Here is a 21,618-nt window from a genome sequence, read left to right as displayed (position 1 = left end):
CCATAGTTGAGTACGCAAATCCTTTTTATTCTTGCACTATTGAATCTGGTAATGATCTGGTCAACTAAAATAAGGATTATCTATAGTTAGCCTATTGCTCTGTTTACAATTGTTGTTACTTATGGGAAAATGATTCACAAGGTGAAATACACAACAAAGTAATCAGTTGTGCTACAGATTAAAAGAAATACAATAAGGTTGAGGACTTACCAACGTTGGCGGGTCAGTTAAAACAATTACATAAAGATATTAATCCCGAAAGTTCGTCTTACTTCAAACGAGTGTTACACTATACTGAATTAAAAGGGTAGAACGCTAAGAGATTAAGTTAATCTCTTGTCAATCAAATAATTGCTGAATACGCTGATTACTATGGAAACAGCTACATGGCTCCCCTAAATTGGTAACAATTTACAAAAATACCTAAATCATCAAAGTTCTTTAAACATATAAACCGTAACCAATTATAATATGTAAATGAAAGAAAAGAAAAGAAAAGAAAACATGAGTCCTCTATAAAGTCCCTATCCTATACTATGATGTCGGCTTTTGTGGACACCACCGTGGCTTGCGCTGGTTACTTGGTTGGCTCCTCGACGGGGATTCCCGGTCTGCTGTTTTCTTGTTTCTGAAGCAATAGCACTAACTTCTGGATAGGTCTTTCCAAGACAGATAGCTGTCCATTTCTTTTGCCGCGTGGTGATAGGTTGGGGCTACCAACGAGCAGCTTCACCTTTCTCACAAGCCCGTCGTCGTCACGGATTACTTCTGTTATTCTGGATAGGCGCCATTGGTTGCGGGGACTATCGTCGTCCTTGATCAGAACGATGTCATCAGGTTCCATGTTGCGTCGTTGACGCGTCCACTTTTGCCGTTCCTGGAGAGACAGTAAATATTCTTTCCTCCATCGAGTCCAGAATTCGTTGGTTAGATGCTGGACTCGTCGCCACCACTTCCTGGAGTAGAGGTCAGCCTCTTGGAAATTCCCTGGGGGTGGTAGTATGACCTTGCTCTTCATCGTTAGGAAGTGGTTCGGTGTGAGAGCTTCTATCGGCGCGGTTCTACCGTCTACCGTCAGGGGCCGTCCGTTGACTACGGCTTCGGCCTCACACATGAATGTGCGAAGAGCTTCATCATTTAGCTGACTGCCACAGTTGGAGAGTAAGGCTGATAGAACGCTTCGCACCGTTCTTATCTGACGTTCCCAGACGCCGCCCATGTGGCTTGCGGATGGGACATTGAACTTCATTTCAATCCAATCGCAATTGGACTTCAGCAGTTCTTTCTTCACAGCCTCATGATCCATCTCAGTCAAGGTTTCTTGTAGCTCTCTGCGCGCGCCAATAAAATTAGTCCCTCTATCACTGCGGAGTTGTCGGACTGGACCACGGCGGCATATAAATCGTCTTAGAGCGTTGATGAATGAGCTGGTGTCTAGACTGTTGGCTGTCTCGAGGTGGATCGCTCTGGAGAAAAGACAGGTAAACAGTACGCCGTAACGCTTAAGTTCTTTGCGCCCTTCTTTAATGATCCAGGGACCAAAATAGTCCACAGCACAATAGGTGAATGGGGGTGTCGGCTCCAGTCTATCGCTCGGCAGGTTAGCCATCTTCTGTTCTTGCCCTGATGCTCTCAGCTTTCTGCAGGTAACGCAATCGTGGATCAGCTTTGAGACCATCGGGCCACCAGTGACTATCCAGTAGCCGGAGGAACGTATCTCGTTCAGGGTTAGGCCTCTTCCTTGGTGTTTGGTTGACTCGTGGCAGTTCTTAGCGATAAGGTATGAAATATGATTGTCCTTGGGAACTATAACAGGATGTTTGAGCCCGAAGTCGATACTCGCGTTTTTGATTCTGCCACCGACTCTCAGAATGCCATGTTGATCGATAAAGGGATCGAGGCGATACAGGTCTGACTTTCTTTTCAGTTCGCGCTGTTCAGCTCTGCTGCCGTTGGTGGGGTTCTCCCTACCAGTTGATAGCTCTTTCATCTCTGTGACATAGGCATCCTGCTGAACTTCTCTCAAGATAATACGCTCTGCTTCCTGGAGCTCTACAATTGTAGGGGTTGTGCCTATTGGTTGCATAGTACTCGTTGGAGTGGACTTCTTCTGAACTCGGTACCTCAGAATCCTCAAGTATTTCAGGCAGTTGGCCACGGCTCGTTTGGCTCGAAACCAGTCCGAGAAGTAGCCAAGTCTCTTCGTTAGTGTTGAACATTCCTTCACGACTGTGGAAAATGCGGACGACTTCTTAACCTCTTTATCATCTGCTGATATCTCGTACGTATCGTTGGTGAAGTCTTGCCATTTCTCTTGGAGCTCCCATAGAAAGGAAGGTCCTTGCAACCATCTTGAGGTCCGTAAAAGACTTCTTGGACTCAGGCCGCGGGAGGCGTCGTCCGCTGGGTTGCTCCTACCTTCCACGTACTTCCATTGGGTAGGGTCTGTGTGGTCTCTTATTTGCTGCACGCGGTTCGCTACGTACGTGTGGAAACGACGCGCTTCGTTATTAATGTAGGCCTTGACTACTTGGCTGTCTGTCCAAAATACCTCCTTGTCGACTGGTAACGTCAGTTCCTTGTGAAGCATTTGGCTGACCTTTACCGACGTTACTGCTGCAGCAAGCTCCATACGAGGTATCGTTACTGGTTTCAGTGGCGATACGCGAGCTTTCCCCACGACGAATGAACAATGAACTTCGTCCTTCTCGTTCACCAGACGTAAGTAGGAACACTGGCCGTAGCCGTCAACGCTGGCGTCAGAGAAGTGGTGCAGCTCAACTATCTTGGGAGATTCAAATCCATCCGACTTGTGGCATCGGGGAATATTCATCTTCTCTAGTAAGGGCAGTTCTTCCCTCCACAGCTGCCATTCATGTCGCAACGAGCCTGGTATGTCATCGTCCCATCCCACGCCTTCCTTGCACAATAACTGGAGTATCTTCTTGCCTCGAAGCATGAATGGGGCGGCGAAACCTAGAGGGTCGTAGATGGAACTAACTGTAGACAGGATTCCTCTTCTTGTTAGGGGCTTATCCTTCAGATGAACTCTAAACTGAAAAGTGTCATTTTCTACGCACCATTCCACACCAAGTACTCTCTCGATGGGTAGAGCATCTTGATCCAAGTTGAGTTCCTTAACTCCTTTCGCCCTGTCATCGACTGGCACTGACTCTAGAACTTCTTTACTATTGGATACAAACTTGTGAAGTTTGAAGCCTCCCTTTGCGCACATCTCACGGGCATCTTTGATGAGTGACACGGCTTCGGCGGCCGTAGCGGTGGACATGAGTCCGTCATCTACATAGAAGTTTGTCTTCAAGAACTTAGCGGCGTTCTCGTGGCCTTGTGCATTGTCGTCAGCTGTCTTCTTTAAGGCTAGGTTGGCACATCCGGGCGAAGACGTAGCACCGAAGAGATGGACTCTCATGCGGTACTCCTTCGGAGTGGAACTCGTGTTTCCCTTATCCCAGAATAGGAATCGAAGGAGGTCGCGCTGTTCTTCATTTACGCGAACTTGACAGAACATACCTTCGATATCGCAGGCGAAGCATACTGACTCTTGACGGAACCGACATAGTACGCCCGCAAGAGTGTTCGTTAAGTCGGGGCCTTGGAGTAGATGTTGATTCAGAGAGTGGCCCTCGTACCTAGCTGAGCAGTCGAAAACGACTCTTATTTTGTCTGGCTTCTTCGCATGGTAGACACCGTGATGAGGTACGTACCATACCCTTTCGTAGTGGTTCGGTGCCTCTTCTGCATAGCCCTTTGCTAACATGTCCTCGACGAAGGTGACGTAATCTTGCTTATACTTTGGATCCTTGTCGAAACGGGTCTTCAGTTGATTCAAGCGTACCTCTGCGAGCCTTCGGTTGCAGGGAAGACTCAGGCCGTCTTCTCTTAATGGTAGCGGCATCTCATAGTGGCCGTCCTCGGTTTTGTGGATCTGCTCGGTCATCATCTTCATAAACCTTATATCTTCTTGTGATAATGACTTGTCGGAGCATTGCATTTCAGGGAACTCGTGCTCGAACATCCTTTTCACGGCAAGAGGGGTCATAACCTCCTTGTGAGATGGGGGCTGCGGGATAAGGAAAGACGTCCCGTGGTCCGTATCCATCCTCTTAGTCGCGACATAGTGACATCTAACGCTGCCTTCTTCGCAATCACTTCCTACCACCTCTGCGCCTATGACACCCCAGCCGAGAGCTGTGCGCATAGCGTACGGGTCAGTTGCACTCCCAGGGACAACTTGTCTTGGCTTGATAGCGCGAACACAGTTGTTGCCAACTAGGAGGCCGATCTTTAGTTCTTCTCTGTATGGTGGTATCTGGTCCGCTATTGGTTCGAGGTGTTTCCACCCCCTTGAGATCTCCGGTCTTGGTATCTGTTCGCGTCTAGCAGGTATCTGATCCCTTGAGTACGCTCTTGGAAGAGGTATGTTAACTTCTCCGTCCTGGCGAGAGACAACCAGTCCTTCGATTTTTCTTGTCAAGATATTTTCGACGGAATGCATTGTTCCTAGCTCCAATGTTATTTCCGGACCAGACAAGGATAGTTGAGAGCAGGCGTCGTCTGTGATGAAACATGTGTCGCTCTGGTCATCCAAAACGGCATACATTTCTACCTTACGATCCTCGTTATCTTGGTGATATACCCAAACGGGGACTATCATGGAGGTCCTGGCGTTGTTGCAGTCATTCAGGTGACAGACCTTGATACAGTGGTTGGTTGCTTTAGCTGTCTCTGAGGCTGGTTTACTTGCATCAACTTTAGTATCAAAGTGGAGCAGGGTTGCGTGTGATTTCTCGCAAACACCGCATTCGGCCTTCTTCCTGCAGCGTCTTGCCATGTGCCCTTTCGTAAGGCATGCGAAACAGACGCCTTTCGACTTGCAGACCTCCACTCTTTCCTTTGGCGACTTTTCAAGAAAGATTTTACAGCGCTCGAGTTCGTGAGGCTTATCGCAGAGGGGGCACATGCGCACATACGAGTTGTTCGATGAGTTGTTTGCCCTTTCTTTTGTGATCTCGTGTCTTGAAACGGAAGTAGCGAAAGTCGATCCTTGTGAACGTTTGGTTTCATTCCTTAGGGCGTTTCGTCCTGCTAGGTAACCGCCCTTTTCTTTGTTCGTGTCTAGTTCTTTCTTCGTAGCTGATAGTGATTCTAAAGAGAACACTGGATGTGTTGCATCAGAGGCGGCATCCTGAACGAACTCCACAAGGTCATTGAATGTATACTCGCTCTTCTTGGCTTCAATCCTCTTGGCGCTCTCCCTCCACCTGTTGCAATAGTAAGCTGGCAGTCTTGTAGCGAGCTGACGAATGAACATGAGGCTATTAAGCTCCCTTAAGTAACCAACTGTTTTCATGGTTTCTTGCGTCATCACAAGGAAGTCACTTAGCTCTTGGAGTTCCATCCCCGATTTGCAGGTTGGCCAACTGAACAGCTTCTTTCTGTATTCTTCGTAGATTCTATATGGATTGCCATAGCGTTCTTTCAACATCTTCCTGGCACGAGTATAGGCATCTTCCGTGCGAAGTCCGAGCAGCCCATTGATGGTTCTTTGGGCTGCTCCCCCTGTATACTGCCCGAGGTAGTAAAGCTTACGACTTGGGTCGCCGTCTTCTTCTATCAGAGCCTCGAAAGCACTCTCCCACTTTGGATATTCTAGTATGTCGCCTTGGAAGATTGGTGGTTTTGGCGCTGGTAGCATGAGACGCTTCAGGAGATGGACTTGCTGTCTCTGGATTTCGGTGCTTTCTCTTTGGATGGACTGAAGCTGCCAGGAGATGTCCATTGGTGGCGAGGTGTAAGACGTCGCTGGAGTGGAGCTGGCTCTAAATTGGGGTGTGGCCGGATCGATAATTCCACTCATACGAGGGTTCCTTATGGGTTGGAGTCTCGCTTGTATTCCTGTCGATCCGTTTTTCTCCAGAATTGCTCCTAGGTCTATTTCATCCGTTTCGCGTTGACTTGGACGCCCTATGTGTAATGGTTCCTTTACTTTGGCTTCCTCAGTTGGGTTTCCTGTGTACAGCGTTTTGACTTCAGCTGCTGGGTTTCCTGTGTACGACTTCTTAACTTCGGCAGCTGGGTTTCCTGTGTACTGCCCTTTAACTCCAGCTGCTGGGTTTCCTGTGTGTTCATATTCTGTTTTCTTGGTGGGTGGCGTGACTTCTTTGGTAACAGGATTAATGACGTCGGATACGTCACGTTTGTTGGTGGTGTATTGACTAAGCTGGGAGATATCCCACGGGTCTTGTATTGCTGTGGGGATGGCTATCTCTCCCTTCCCAGCTTCAGTTTTCTCGTCCTCGGCGTCTTTACTGAGTAATCCTTTGATGGCTTCTGCGGCGTTTAACTCTCCTCGGAGCTCCTCCTCTTCTTCAAGGCGTTGTAGTTCTCTTTGTTGTCGTTTTAATTCGTCTTTTTGCCTGTCAATTTCCTGTCGTCTCTTCAAGCTTCTCATTTTCTCTTTTAGCGTCGTGGCTTCGATTATAGCTTGTTTTGCGATCGATAGGGCGTTAGATCTCGACGTTCTCGATGAACGACTGCTCCTCTTAGAAGATCTCTGTGATAGCATCTCCGATCTCTCGAACTCTAACTCCTTTTTCTTTGTTTTTAAGTCGGCCATACACTCCAGGGAGGACTCCCACAGCGTTGTAAATTGACCGTCGTCTTTGTTATCTTTATCATCACCCATCTTTATCAAGAGGTCAAGCACTTGGTCGTTAATAGCTCTGAATCTATTCATTTCCATTTCTAGACCGTCAATACTGGCGGTAAGCTTTACAAGATCAGAAGGAATTCTCAGTAATTCATAAGAATCCTGTATTCGTTTATTAAGATCCTTTCCTGCCTTGGTTCTCTTCTTTTTTGCGTTTTGTAAGTCCATTTCAAGACCCTTTTCGGTACGTGTTCGCAAGCGACATTCCGATCGTGCTTCGCATATTTCTGTGGTCGTGCTTTCCTTCGTAGTTTCTTTCTCTGGTTCCAACATTATGCAACGTTTACTTTAAAACGGCAGTTATTTCACATTAACTATAAGAGTTTCACATTTAGAGTTTCACAGTTTCACAAAGGAATCGTTGGTGAATATAGAATCACTTATTGACTTATCTCTCGGTGGATTCCCTCGTTGTTGACTGTACGGGATTTCTCAATAATATCGTATCAAAAGGAAACCACTGCCATAGTTGAGTACGCAAATCCTTTTTATTCTTGCACTATTGAATCTGGTAATGATCTGGTCAACTAAAATAAGGATTATCTATAGTTAGCCTATTGCTCTGTTTACAATTGTTGTTACTTATGGGAAAATGATTCACAAGGTGAAATACACAACAAAGTAATCAGTTGTGCTACAGATTAAAAGAAATACAATAAGGTTGAGGACTTACCAACGTTGGCGGGTCAGTTAAAACAATTACATAAAGATATTAATCCCGAAAGTTCGTCTTACTTCAAACGAGTGTTACACTATACTGAATTAAAAGGGTAGAACGCTAAGAGATTAAGTTAATCTCTTGTCAATCAAATAATTGCTGAATACGCTGATTACTATGGAAACAGCTACAATAGTTATTGAAATTGGTCGCCACATTTCGATTCGTTGTATGGATCAGAAAATGTAGACAAACGATAAAGAACTTTGTACAGACATCAGTAGCACTGAAATGAGTGAGACAAATTTTAATTCGCCCAGCTGAATTAGCATCCATACTGGTGCTTGCTTTATGCCACAGCAGGGGCCGAAAACCCAATGAAGCATACACTGGACAATATTTATAGGATTCAAAATCTGAAAAAGCACTCCAAGGTAATGTTCTCCTAAGTTAAAGTGGCCTCTTTGATTTGATCTGAGTTATCGCGGTTGATGCTCAAGTTTAGTTAGCTAATAATTGCTTTCCAAGACCATCACGTTTCCATGCTTTGTCTTTTCTTCGGCCTTCTTTTGTCTCTTTTTGTTTTCTTCGGTTCATTGCGTCACTTCAAATTCAACATTCCTTGCAGTAAGAATTTGAGTTTATCCGTTGTTTGTTTGTCTCCCCTTCGTTTGTTCCACGAGATTTTCAATTATCTATTTTACAACGTTTCCTCCAAAAGTTAAAGTTCGTCATTTCCCCCCCTCTTCTATAACATTCATGCTCTCTTCTTTCTTGTTCTGCCCTCTTCGTCGCCTCCGCGACTTGGAGCTAACTTCCATTGGACTTGCTAAACTAACCTCATTTATTTCCTCACTCGGATTCAACCTCGAGTGTATTTCACATTGATTCGAACTTTTGATCTCCTTTTTCCGTCTTCCTTGTTTTTTTCTATCTACCTCCATTCGATCTACAAGTTTTTTGTTCCTCTCGCACTCGGCTTTTTCTTCTGCCGTTTTATCATCAGTAGTGTCCTTCAATTCTAAATTATTTTTGATTAAAGCCATCCTGTCAACTCGAGGAAGCGTTGTCGTAAGGTCAGGACGAATATCTATACCCAGTATTTCTGGTAACATGTTGACTTTTAACCAAGCAACTAATGGCGTACGCCCATGGACGTAATGAGTCCGTTTATGGTAAAACAACAACCCATCGACCTTAAGACATATAATGATTGAAAAGCATAAGGTAGAATCGATAACAAGGGTACTAGATGAATATATTAGGAGTATACTTTATTGCATTTGTTGCGCTTGACTTGCAGAATACTATTGCCATTATCATCACCATCATCATCACTACCATCACCATCACCAGCACCATCATCACCACTACCATCACCATCACCATGCTCATCACTACCATCACCAACACCATCATCACCACTACCATCACCAACGCCATGTTCATCACTACCATCACCAACACCATCATCACCACTACCATCACCAACACCATCACCAACACCAACACCATCATCGCCAACACCAACACCACCTTCATCACTACCATCATCATCACCATCACCTTCACCATCTTCATCACTACCATCACCAACACCAACACCAACACCATCACCACTACCATCACCATCACCATTATCGCCAACACCAACACCACCACCATTTTCATCGCTACCATCACCATCACCTTCACCATCTTCATCACTACCATCACCAACACCATCACCACTACAATCACCACCACCATCTTCATCACTACCATCACCAACACCACCACCATCTTTATCACTACCATCACCATCACCAACACCATCATCATCACTACCATCATTAACACCATCACCACCACTACCATCACCACCACTACCATCACCACCACTACCATCACCAACACAATCATCACCAACACCACCACCATCTTCATCACTACCATCACCAACACCATCATCACCACTACTACCAATACCAACACCATCACCACTACCATCACCATCACCTTAACCATGTTCATCACTACCATCACCAACACCACCACCAACGCCATCATCACCACTACCATCACCAACACCATCATCACCACTACCATCACCAACACCATCATCACCACTACTTGAAGTTATGACTGCTTTTTTGGAAGAAAAAATCCAGTAATAATCGACATGTGAGTCGAGTATTGTGTGCATAAAATAGTAAATGAAGTGGTAGTGAGTGTGAGCAGAGAAAGTAGGCCCACATCAGCAAATGCTGTCGAAAATAATCAGCCTGCTCTAACAAATCAAATTTTACGATTATTATGATTATGTACATACCTCTTGTGGTGAAGTTCCATCTAGAGCTGTTTTAATTTGCTCTGGTGTACAGGCGGTGAAACTGAGTTCTATGAATTTGTACTGTAGATTTAATCAAGTAAATATTAATGAAGGACTAAATAATGTTTCCGGAAAACTCCAGACCCGGTACATTTTCTCATGTTATGGCTTCCAACTATCTTATAACAGCATGCAGTTAGTACATTTTTGCTAAAAATCCAGTCTTGAAGTTATTCAGTTATATACTGTTATCGAGGTGTACATGAGATTTATCAACCTGAGGCGAAGCTGAGGGATAATATATCTCACATCCACCAAAGGTATGAGGTATATAACCACCTTATAGATAGATAGGTAGATAGATAGATAGATAGATAGATAGATAGATAGATAGATAGATAGATAGATAGATAGATAGATAGATAGATAGATAGATAGATAGATAGATAGATAGATAGATAGATAGATAGATAGATAGATAGATAACTTTATTTAATCTCGAAATGTATAATGAGCCAGAGACTCATGCTAAATACATTCGAGGAGCTTTATAAAATCTAATTAAAAATATATAAACTATAAATCACAATGCTGCGATGCTACATGATTGAAAAGCTAGATATATATACCACATAGACAGAAAGTGGATTCAAAAAATAATTATTTACAGCTCCTCCCCCCCCCCCCCCCCCCCCCCCCATCTTCTTCATATCATCATTGGGGAAGTTTCTTAAAATGGGGTTAATAACTAGATATCAACATGGACATTCCTTTGTTTATTTAAGTTGGGTGAAGATGAAGCATAAAGACTGCCAGTGAACAAAAGAAACTGACTCAATGATGATATAAGAAGTCATACACAACAAAACACATACAGGATTGGACGACGATCTTTGGTTCAACCCTTGCTCTTCTTTAAGCTTGGTGTGAAGCCAATAAAATCGAAACTCTGTCTAAAAATAAATACAAAAATTAATCAAGAAATAAAGCTCTAAAATTTAAGAGACATTGGAAAATTCAAGTGCAGTTCCTATTGTGTAAGATTGATACTATGATATTAAATAATCATGATTTTTTAAAGCTGTATGGAATACTAAGAATTGCACTAGTACATGTTTTTTCTTAGAGCGCATGCAGTAAAACCATGAAATAAAAACAAAGTTGATACTGACAAATAGTAGCTATTAAGTGACTAATAATTGCTATCACTCAACCAGAGCATTCATTATGCAAAGACAGATACACAAGAGACCATCTGTGTCTTTTGTTTAATAAATGTTCTGGTTGAGTGCTAGCAACTATTAGTCACTAAATAGCTATTATTTGTCAGTATCAACTTTGTTTTTATTTCATGGTTTCACTGCATGTGCTCTACTGTGTTTTCTTACCTCACTGTCATAAACAGGGTGCCCTCGCCAGCACATTATATCCAGAACATAGAAAGTACTGGATACTTCATTAAAAATGCAATCCAAAATTGTGTAATCTAAAATTTCCAAAGGACAGAAGAAAATGACTTTTTGATGCTTTTTGCAAATAGATGATTTTCAAAATACTCAAGCTCTTTTAGAAGGCAGAAAACGAGGTATTTTCGGTCAGCATAGGAAAGCCATAGAGTCGTAGGCAATCTCTAAACCTCTTCAAGAGAACATTTTGTCTGAAGTGAGCTATATCTCTTTAAAAAAAGCTAGAATCCTGCTTCTGAACTGCACGAACCTTGAGGTTTAATTATTCTCTTTTCTGAGAGAAGAGAAGGGAAGGAAAGAAAGAGGAGAAACCAGACAAAAACCCTCAAAGTACAGTTGTTTGCAGCTAACAGACTACCCACGCCCGCAAAACATGTTCTAACTGCGTGTCAAACATTTATGATTGGCCACCAAACATGTGACGTTTGGCACTTTGTTTGGCAACGTTTAAAAAGCAAACTAATGGAAACAGCGATCGAGGAGCGAAAACAAAAAGAAAGAAAAGTCATAAAGAGAGAAGGAGAATTTTTAAACCTGGAGTGAGATGCCCAAGTTTGCTAAAGTTTGAGGCAATTGAAATGGCTGCAAAGCATTCATTTAAAGAAATAAGTAGACAACTGAAAATTTATCCTTCAACTGTTGCAAAGTAAGTGCGATTGTATAAGGAAACTGGAAATGTTGAGCAACCAGTGAGAAATGATCACCAGAGAAGTGCAAGCAAGCTTTCATTCCAAGACTCTTTACTGCTAGAAACAATAGACCTTTCCTGAATTCGCTTGGATGAACACAAAACAACGGTTTGAATTTGAGGCTGAACTTGATTCCTTTATTCATCAAGTCCAACCTTGACTTGAAACCATTGTTTCATCATTAGTCAAGCGAATTCAGGAAAGTTCTATTGTGCAAACTAAAGGATCATCTTCGCTTTAGGAAATCTCAGAGGCGTTAAATATATTTGGTGACTGTGGCGAGGTTTCCAGCGCTACTGTGTCAAGACACGTTCGAAAAAATAACATTGCCTAACAAAGCACCAAACGTCACACATTTGGTGGCCAATCATAAACATTTGACGCACAGTTAGAACATGTTTCGTGGGCGCAGGTAGTTGGTTAGCTGCAAATGACTGTCAGGAGAGAACCATTAAGCAACTCCACTCACATGACACCCACCCTGAGAATCCAGTACTGATTGAGAGAGAGGTAATACATTAGTAGTGCACACCATTCATATTTCATACAGACATAACTGGCACATAATATCATGATATCATAGCTTCCTTGCCTCCAGGCTTTAAAGTATCAGGACTACCCCCAGGGAGACGAGATATAAATTGATTAACTCTGAATCCACTCTTGGTATAGGCTGAAGTATTTCCCTGAAAGAGGAATAAATATTTGTTTAATAACTTACTATTCATGCACAAGTAACCAAAGGAGGCTATCGAAAATGTGTCTTGGAATGACAGTGTGTTTGGAGTGCTCTGGGAAGGAGCAAATGAGCTTTCACCTTGTAACGGTAATTTCAAAATAAACTCATAGGATAGAAGACTAGCTAATAGTGAAGAATAGCTGGAAAGAGCATGAAGTGTGAAGTTTGAAGGAAATAAGTTTTATAACTCATATGAATTTTAAAACATCAAAAATTTTGAAATAATTTCAAGACATTTCCTGTTTCCAGCAAATGTTTTCTTACAAAATCATAATTTTCAAAAATCATATATTTGCAAGTTTTGAAACTATTTCCTTCAAAACTTCAAAGTTTTACTGATTTTAAACATCTTCTTTCCAGCAATCATGATAATTATTTTCCTGTTTTATTAGTTCAAAGATACCTGGTAAAAACTCATTTGTGCCTAAATTCCCCTCTATTTACAGATAGATTTTAGCTTTTCCCATATTGAATAAATAAAGGGACAATAAATGTAACAATAAGACTTAGTTACTTTTTTTTTTAAAGTAAGTGATTCTTAATTATAAAAAAATCACAAAAACTAGCAAATTTCTACTAACAGCAGATATTATTAGGACATTATTAGATTATTTATTATTTATACATTTCAGTACTCACATTTGAAGCAATTACAAGATTTCTTTTCCCATGTGGACAGACAACCATTAGCCATTCATTGGTCAGATCCTCTGGCACTTCAATCAGCCACTCAGAAAGCATTAACTATCACAAATAATAACAATAATAAATAAATAATAAATTTTATCTGTTAGAGCAGCAGGCTAATTATTCTGGCAGCTTTCGTTGATGTGGGCCTGCTTTCACTCACACTCACTACCACTACATTTACTATTATATGCACACAACCCTCGGCTCACATGTTGATTTTTACAGAGGGAGGAAAACTGGAAAACCCAGAGAAAAACCCTTGTGACACAGGAAAGAACAACACATTAAACAAACTCAATAGGCCCTTTGCAGTTAACGGTCACGTGTCTGTACTGGATTTTTAGCTACTTGTAAAGAACTAAATGAAAACATGTGTATCCAGTGTGTTATGAAATGCAGTTTTATTACAATCTCTCGAAACAGGCTGTAGAAAGTTTGTTTGCAGTCCAGTAAATTTCACCCATGGGAATAAATATGTTCATTCATTTGCTCTCAGTGAATTAATCAGCACGTGATTGCATAGCTGCAAAGGGCCTATTCACATGTGGTGACCACAGGGCTCGAACCAGCATCCCGACCCGTTGGACTCACAGCAGTGAAAAAAAAAAATTAAATAAATAAATAATAAATGGGATCTAGCAGTGGCATCTCTACAGAGTAGCTATTCATCCACTGAAATTCCAATGGGAATTAAGGAGTTGATTTTTGTAGATGACACATTAGCAGCGTACGCAACCCATGCCACCAAATTATTCGTGGTAAAGAAGAATATTTGATATTATTAGCTTTTATCCTTAGTGGATAGGAATCAAAGGTGGCATAGAGGAAGTACAATTGCCTTTCTCTTCTAGGGTCTGAGGAGTGTTTCTGGACTCGGCATTACATGTAAGTAGAGTTTGTTAAGTCTCTCTTTTGATTTGAGGGATGATAACTTTTTCCTGACTCTCTTTTTTCCCTCCCTCCACAAACCTAACAAGATAAATAAATTTCAAATTGATATGTGAATTAGCCATGCCTAATGAACTGATTAATACCCAGCAATAGAGTGTGTGCAACCATGTGCCTCGAAATCCCTCGAGATATGAATAACGATGAAACAGCCACCATCCTGGTTGATCTATCAAGAGAAGCTAATGAGGAATGCTTTGTTATCGTCAACCAAGATGGCGGCTATGACATAACATCCCAGGTTGAGCATCTTGATAAGATCATGGAAGATCTTGCAAGATCATGGAAGATCTGGCAAGATCTTGTATTAAGTTATTCAAGATCTTAGGTATTCAAGATCTTGGCAAGATCTTGGCAAGATCTTGTTAAGATCTTGTCAAGATCCTGATAAGTTCTTGGTATTTCTTAACAGAGGTTTTAAAATCATAAACTCATAAAATCTTGCCAAGATCATGTGATGATCTTAACAAGATCTTAATAAGATCTTTGTCAAGATCTTAGTATGATCTTATCAAGATCTTTCCAATATCTTGTAATTATCTTTGCAAGATCTTGTACAATAGTTTAAAAGATCTTATCAAATTCTTGTCAAGATCTTTACAAGATATTTTTAAGATCTTGTCAAGATCCTGATAAGATCTTGTATTTCTTAACAGAGTTTTTAAAATTATAAACTTATAAAATCTTGCCAAGATCATGCCATGATCTTAACATGATCTTAACAAGATCTTAATAAGATCTTTGTCAAGATCTTAGTATGATCTTATCAAGATCTTTCCAAATCTTGTAATTATCTTTGCAAGATCTTTCGTCATCAGAACTGACTTCATCACTTGGACTGGAGTCTGTAGAAGTCCCTGATTCAGTATCTGATTCACAACATTGGAAGGCAAAATGATTGCAAATATTGCTTCGGTGAAGTGAAGCAGTATCACAAACATACTCGTCAGAACTGCTTGAACTGCTCGGTTTGTTGTCATCTTCGTCGGAATTGCTTGAACTGCTTGGTTGGTTGCCTTTGTCGATATCCCTAACATCTTTTTCGGAATCCCTTTGACTGCTGGGTTCTTTTTCTTCAAAGACATCATGATTTTTTTGTCGGGGTAGGGTGAACTGATCAATTCTTTCTTTTTATGGCCATCACAAACATCTTCGTCTGAATTGCTTGAGCTGCTCAAGACATCACTTGAACAGCTCAGTTCTTTATCAGAAATATGCAAGTTCATGCTTTTTTGCCTAAGTAACTGTTTAATTAATTGCCCTATTTCACTATGACGTCACTGCTTGTTTATGTGGGGGATAGAATCACCAAATTCAATAGAAAATTCAACAAAATTTGCTCCTAGCAAAATAGTTTAATATAAAATGGCCTGGTTTTCAGATATAATATGTGTTAATATGCACTAAAAATATTCTGAGCATTTGCTGGTTATTCTACTTGTCTTCGTGGATTGATACGGGTTTTAGAACAATTTTCGGTGAATTTGCATTGATTTGACCCCGTCCGATGACCATGATCCTTTGCGTTTAAACCCAGGGGGGGGGGGGGGGGGGTACTCTTGCCAGTTTAGGGTACGGATGTGCCGCTGAGCCCTCTGAATCCTGACCCTCAGTTCCAGAGTAAAATCGCTGAAATTCATACCCTGTTCCAGAGCAAGATCGCTGAAAACCATAATAATTATTATATAATAATTATTATTCCCATTATTCCAGAGAGGAGAGAGCGTGATTTCGTATACCCTGTCCCAGAGCGAGCGCGATTTCATACACCCTGTTCCATACCCTGTTTGGCGGCACGTACGCGTACAGCGAAAATAGGGGAGTACCCCCCCCCCCCCCGGGCGTTTAAACAATAGATTGTTTTGATGTGACGTTATAGTGAAATAGGGCAATTCAAACTGTTCATTTCTCTGCCTTTCATATTTTTGAATAATAAAAAATCACGAACTTTACTCTCGATTCTCCACTATTTATGTAATCGTTGGTCAGTGTTAGGCATTTCCCGCGCACATCCCAATCGCAGGAAACATTTTGTACAATTTCTCGTGTGTGAGCCAATCAGAAAAGGGCATCAAATAACAAGAAAAATTTCATTGGTCTACAGGGTCACGTGTATTTTTCAAAGATTAAGAGTCCTCACGTGCTTGTTGTATTTCAAATAGTTTCAAGCGTCAAAGAAGGTTAACGGAAAAAAAAACGGAAAACTATCTCGCTACTATGACTTCAAGAACAGTTATAAACGAACAAAGGTAAGTTTTGTCTTCCCATTATTCCAAAATATAGTTGATACAACTTTTACGATTTAAAAAAGCGATATATTGATCTCTATGAGAATAACGCACAAACTTTGAAATTTAGACTTTGATCTTCCCTTCGAGAACGCCGCGCTTATTCTTTCAAAAATGTTGGACCGTATAGTGTGATCGTCCCTTCGATATGCCACGCTATTAAAGTTCTATCAAAGGTGTTGGATCTGATCTTCTCTTCGAGAATGCCGTGCTAACTTAGAGTTCTTACAAAAGTGTTGGATCGCATAGTGATCTTCTCTTCGAGAATGCCGCGCTAACATGGAATTCTTTCAAAAGTGCTCAATCGTACGGTGATCTTCTCTTCGAGAATGCCGCGCTAAATTCAAAAGCTTAGAATTCTTTCAAAAGTGTTCAATCGTACGGTGATCTTCTCTTCGAGAATGCCGCGCTAAATTCAAAAGCTTGGAATTCTTTCAAAAGTGCTCAATTGTACGGTGATCTTCTCTTCGAGAATGCCGCGCTAAATTCAAAAGCTTGGAATTCTTTCAAAAGTGCTCAATCGTACGGTGATCTTCTCTTCGAGAATGCTGCGCTAACTTAGAATTCTTTCAAAGGTGTTGGATCGACCTGATCTTCTCTTCGAGAATGCCGTACTAATTTAGAATTCTTTAAAAAGTGTTGGATCGTATAATGATCTTCTCTTCGAGAATGCCGCGCTTATTCTTTCAAAAGTGTTGGACCGCATAGTGTGATCGTCCCTTCGATATGCCGCTCTAACTTTCAAAAGTGTTGGATCGTATAATGATCTTCTCTTCGAGAATGCCGCGCTAACTTGGAATTCTTTTAAAGTGTTGGATCGTATAGTGATCTTCTCTTCGAGATGCCACTTAGATTTTTTTTCTTCAAAATACGTGTTGGATCTGAATTTCTCTTGGAGAATGCCGCGCTAAATTTCAAAAACCCTGATTAATCAGTACTTGATGGCCAAACTTTACTTTCACTGGTTTGAGATTTAACGAGTTATTAGAAAATATAAGCTATTTTGTGATTTGATAAAAAAAACCTAGCCTTAACATACTTGAGCAGATAAAAATGTAAATTTGTATCAGCGCAATATAAGTGTACTTTAGTTAAGGTTACTGGAGACCTTCAGGGGTATATTTGTCTTAAACTCTCTCTACGCAACACGTTCAACAAGACCCCCTAATACTATGTATCGTTTAAAAGGTCGTTTTGTGATTTTCTAATTTGAAACAATGCTGGAGCCTTAAACACAAATCGGGCACGTTTCGTAGAGGTGAATTAATGGCATTAGCGTTAGCGTGTATAGCCAAAAGAACCTCACTATGTTAATAAGCAAAAGATAATATACAAAAGGGTATGAGCGATTTTTGATATTTTTCGTCTTTTATGCAGTAAAACATTAACCGGCATTGAAATTTTTCGACTTTCCAACTTTAAGATTCGATAACTTTTTAAAGAAGCAAAATATCAAAAATCGCACACACCCTTTTGTAGTTTATCTTTTGCTTATTCACATGGTGAAACTCTTTTGGCTATATGCTCCAAATCAATGTCCAATAGTTCACCTCTATTGAACGTGCCCGATTTGTGTTTAAGGCTCCAGCATTGTTTCAAATTAAAAATTCTTTTTTAAATAATATCATTTTCTGAATCATTAGTATATGACCTTTAAAACGATATATAGTTTTATGGGGTTTTATTTAAAGTGTTGCGTAGAGAGTCTTAAATGAAACATATCCCTGAAGGTCTCCAGTAACCTTAATAATATTTCCATGGCTTTGAAATACAGGCTGACTCAGATCAATCTAAGAATTCGAAAATGAAGCATTCGCTTCAATTTTTCTAAGGCAATAATGTAATTCTTAAGAAATTATTTCCTTTCACAATATTGATACATGAATAAGGTTTATGTAACTCAAAAATAAAATTAAAAAATATTTTTCTGAAATAGAACCTAATCATTCAGAAAACAAACTAATTTTCTTTTTTTTCTGTTTTAGAGGTCACCTGCATGCCAATTATGGCAGAGACAAAGTTCAGAGAAGCAACAAATTGTAAATTGTCAGGAAATTGTCAGGGAAAATGAGTACACTAACAATTATTCAGGGTGTTCTATTCAATTTTGTGCTATATCCACTCAATTCCTCAATTATGAAATGAAAGAGTTAGTTACTAGTTAATTTTTCACTATCAAATGAGAAGGTCACTTCTATTAACTATTTCAATAGTCATTGTCGTAACAAATCTTTATAAACTGTACTGTATCTGTCATTATACAGTTATGATAAATTTGATCATAGTTTTAATAACAAATTAAAATTAGAATCAAAATGGTGGTAACCATGCTTTAATCAAGATTCTCATTTTGCATTTTCGACTTTTCATTTCTTGTTTGTTTAGCTCAATATGACTCACACATTCAAAGTGTTTAGAACATTTCTTCTTCCTGTGTTTAAAACATTTAAGCAATGTGTATGAAATATTGTTGAACATAGAATATTGTCAGTAGAGATTTGCATGAAATTTAAGTTTAATCTAAGATAGCTTTTAAATTTTCATGTACTTTATCAGGATTTGATACATTTGTTTTCAATAAAGTTTACATAATTATAATAAAGCCTTACAAGTTTCATCATTATCTGAAATCAGAAATCATGTTTGCAAGCCATTAGAACTTGTTATAACCTCCTGCAGAAGACCCTGAAAGATCTTTAAAATATCCTGTATATCCTGAAAAGAGCCTGTAACATCTAGGCATGGCTATGAAAAAAGACTTTGTTCAAGATCCTGTAAGATCTTGCCATGGCCATAAAAGATCTTGTCCAAGATCTTATAAGATCTTGCCATGATTAAATAAGATCTTGCCATAACAATGAAAGATCTTGTCCAACTTCCTGTAAGATCTTGCCATGATCATGACAGATCTTACTAGGACTATGAAAGATCATGTAAGATATTGCCAAGATCATGTAAGATCTTATCAAAAGCATGAAAGATCATGCCAAGATAATAAATAAACTTGCCAAGTTCATGCATAAACTTGCCAAGATCATGTAAGATCAGGCCTGATCTTGCATGATCTTGGACAAGATCATGTAAGATCAGGCCTGATCTTACATGATCTTGGCAAGTTTATGCATGAACTTGGCAAGTTTATTCATTATCTTGGCATGATCTTGGACAAGATCTTGTAAGATCCTATTTAAGATCTTGCAAGATTCTTATAAGATCTTAACAAGATCTTAGCAAGATGTTCAACCTGGGATGCACAAGCTCTATAGGCACGTATAGTTAGCTTAATCCTCTTCTAGTGAGCCAATATTATATGTGCCATTTACCCCCTCCCCCAGGGGGAGAGACACTAGGGATAAGTTATTGTATCTCATACATTTATAGAACAAAATGAATGACACATTTAATCCTACCTGGTGTGCATAGGGATTGAATCTTTTTCTTTTTTCTTTATAATCCATGGATTCCATTTCCTATTAATAACAGAAAACGTGGGTATATAAAAACATGTCGAAAGGCTATTGTTTTCTTCTGCTTTCTGATTGGCTCCACTAGACTCAAAGTTGGAATGTATTGTTTTTATTCTACAATTTGATTGGTTCTTGCTGTCTAAGTGGCCCCAGTTATAGTAGTTACGCTGTAACCCTCAACCCTCGAAAGCAAATTACCTCATTTCCATTATCATCCTCTAGATCTTCTTTACTCAAAACACCATCGGCTAGCTTTCTTGAATAATTTGCAACATCAAGTCTTTTCCTAGAAATAAAGTCATAATAGCAGCACAGTTTAAGCATTTTATATTCTCCATGTTAGAACCTGTTATTTTTCTAACTGCCTTATAATTTGTAAGAACATCAGTCTACAAAAAATCTACAAAGCTTTTCGCTGTTGTATCACATCGTGGGACAATCACAACAGCTAGAGCTAGGCTCCAAACTAGGTGAAAGCCCAAAGATCGAATTAGGATTTAGAAGTTGATTTTTGAGGAGGGAGGAAAACCGGAGAACCCGGAGAAAAACCCTTGAAGCACAGGAGAGAACCAACAAACAACTCTACTCAATACGACACCGAGATCGGCAGGACTCGAACTCGGGCCGCATTGGTGAGAGGCGGCGCATTAGCAGGGCACACCACCAGTGCTTCCCTGTCTGTCGTGAGGGAAGTCCAAGTTTACATCCTGGCCTGATCAACACTCAGGGTCTTAAAATAATTGAGAAGGCCTTGGCTTGGATGTCCTGATCATTAATGGCATTTCCAACCCTAATCAACTAGAGACATTAAAGGAGGACTGCTAGTTTATCAGTTGAATTACTGTCAAGTGCCATCCTTAATTCTAAACAACGTTGAATTATATGATAGATGTGTTATATATTATATTTGAGAGGGAGGGGTGGGTGGGAGGGTGTATGGACAAGCTAAACAGTAAATCTGAAAATTTGCCATTCATTTTAGGGAATGTATTGAATTATAAATAGAAGTAGAGTGTTGGTGGTGGTGGTGATATTGGTGGTGTTGGGTGTGGGGGGGGGGGGGGGGGAGTTGGGGGTGGGTTGGTGGTCATCCTGCGAATAACTTTTTGTCATACTTCTCATACGCAAACCGAGTCTTAGAAGTAGAAATTTTAAGAATGAAAAATTTGAATTTCTTAACCTTTTTTGCCGTTCAAGCATTCGATTTCTTCTAGTTGTTTGATCAGGAACATTAGAAGGCTTTTCTTTGTACTGGGTTAGTCTAAGTAAGAAGAAAATAAAAGAAAGATCTTTTTAGACAAGAGGCAAAGAATCATCTCTGACAAAGGTCAAAAGTTTTAAAAAATTTTCCAACCACAAACCTTGGATGAGGCGCTGCAGTATCATTAGGATCCGAAGAAACCGAAAAGGCTGACGAAAAATTGTCTAAAAGTGACTCCATATCTTGAAGATGTTAAATAATAATAATAATAATTTGTATAACTTGTGACTTTTTTTGTAGTTGACAACTAGAATGTCGTTCAAAAAACGTTAAAAACATTATTCGACTTTCGGCTCAACTTGCAAGCGGTGAATATGTTGAAAAATGCGCGTAAGCTACACAACAGGAAGCCCATTAAATCCAACATTTTG

The 21,618-nt window shown here is 40.2% G+C and overlaps 2 protein-coding genes and 1 long non-coding RNA gene across 5 annotated transcripts; 1 reads left to right on the top strand and 2 right to left on the bottom strand.

Annotated features, from left to right (window-relative positions):
• Positions 1-6: 6 nt before the first annotated feature.
• LOC148906360 (uncharacterized) lies at positions 7-7,583 on the bottom strand. 2 transcript variants are annotated; one of them, XR_016121262.1, is made up of 2 exons: positions 211-7,583; positions 7-64 (listed from the first exon to the last, which is right to left on the bottom strand). XR_016121262.1 is itself a non-coding variant. In XM_089037500.1 (2 exons), exon 2 carries the CDS (start codon positions 7,001-7,003, stop codon positions 578-580), a length of 6,426 nt encoding a protein of 2,141 aa, XP_088893626.1. In that variant the 5' UTR covers positions 7,004-7,257; positions 7,404-7,583; the 3' UTR covers positions 7-577. The 2 variants fall into 2 exon arrangements, 1 of the variants encoding a protein (XP_088893626.1); XM_089037500.1 differs by having other exon boundaries at positions 7-7,257; positions 7,404-7,583.
• LOC116306036 (snurportin-1) lies at positions 7,200-21,606 on the bottom strand. Its single transcript, XM_089037501.1, has 10 exons — positions 21,348-21,606; positions 21,167-21,247; positions 20,185-20,272; positions 19,930-19,989; positions 13,233-13,337; positions 12,447-12,540; positions 11,088-11,185; positions 10,575-10,652; positions 9,700-9,780; positions 7,200-8,584 (listed from the first exon to the last, which is right to left on the bottom strand). The coding sequence occupies exons 1-10, from the start codon at positions 21,425-21,427 to the stop codon at positions 8,120-8,122; spliced, it is 1,230 nt and encodes a 409-aa protein (XP_088893627.1). The 5' UTR covers positions 21,428-21,606; the 3' UTR covers positions 7,200-8,119.
• Positions 7,682-19,485, top strand: LOC116306037 (uncharacterized). 2 transcript variants are annotated; one of them, XR_016121264.1, is made up of 4 exons: positions 7,682-7,822; positions 14,135-14,168; positions 16,394-16,480; positions 18,505-19,485. It is a non-coding gene; the product is annotated as an uncharacterized LOC116306037 (long non-coding RNA). The 2 variants fall into 2 exon arrangements; XR_016121263.1 differs by having other exon boundaries at positions 16,336-16,480.
• Positions 21,607-21,618: the final 12 nt, after the last annotated feature.

This window comes from Actinia tenebrosa, unplaced genomic scaffold, assembly GCF_029948245.1.
Source record: "Actinia tenebrosa isolate PJP-AT-01 unplaced genomic scaffold, QUT_ActTen_1.0 PGA_scaffold5__44_contigs__length_20552954, whole genome shotgun sequence".
In the NCBI taxonomy this organism is placed as follows: Eukaryota; Metazoa; Cnidaria; class Anthozoa; order Actiniaria; family Actiniidae; genus Actinia; species Actinia tenebrosa.
The sequence above is the reverse complement of the archived record's forward strand: the minus strand, read 5'-3'. Positions and strand labels throughout refer to the sequence as shown.

Excerpts from the sequence above, each read along its gene's own strand:
- LOC148906360 (XM_089037500.1), bottom strand. The coding sequence starts at position 7,003 with ATGTTGGAACCAGAGAAAGAAACTACGAAGGAAAGCACGACCACAGAA.
- LOC116306036 (XM_089037501.1), bottom strand. The coding sequence starts at position 21,427 with ATGGAGTCACTTTTAGACAATTTTTCGTCAGCCTTTTCGGTTTCTTCG. Across the intron at positions 19,990-20,184 it reads AGGATGATAATGGAAATGAG|GAAATGGAATCCATGGATTA; the intron begins GTAATTTGCTTT and ends TGTTATTAATAG. Across the intron at positions 9,781-10,574 it reads AAAGATCGTCGTCCAATCCT|TACAAATTCATAGAACTCAG; the intron begins GTATGTGTTTTG and ends TTAAATCTACAG.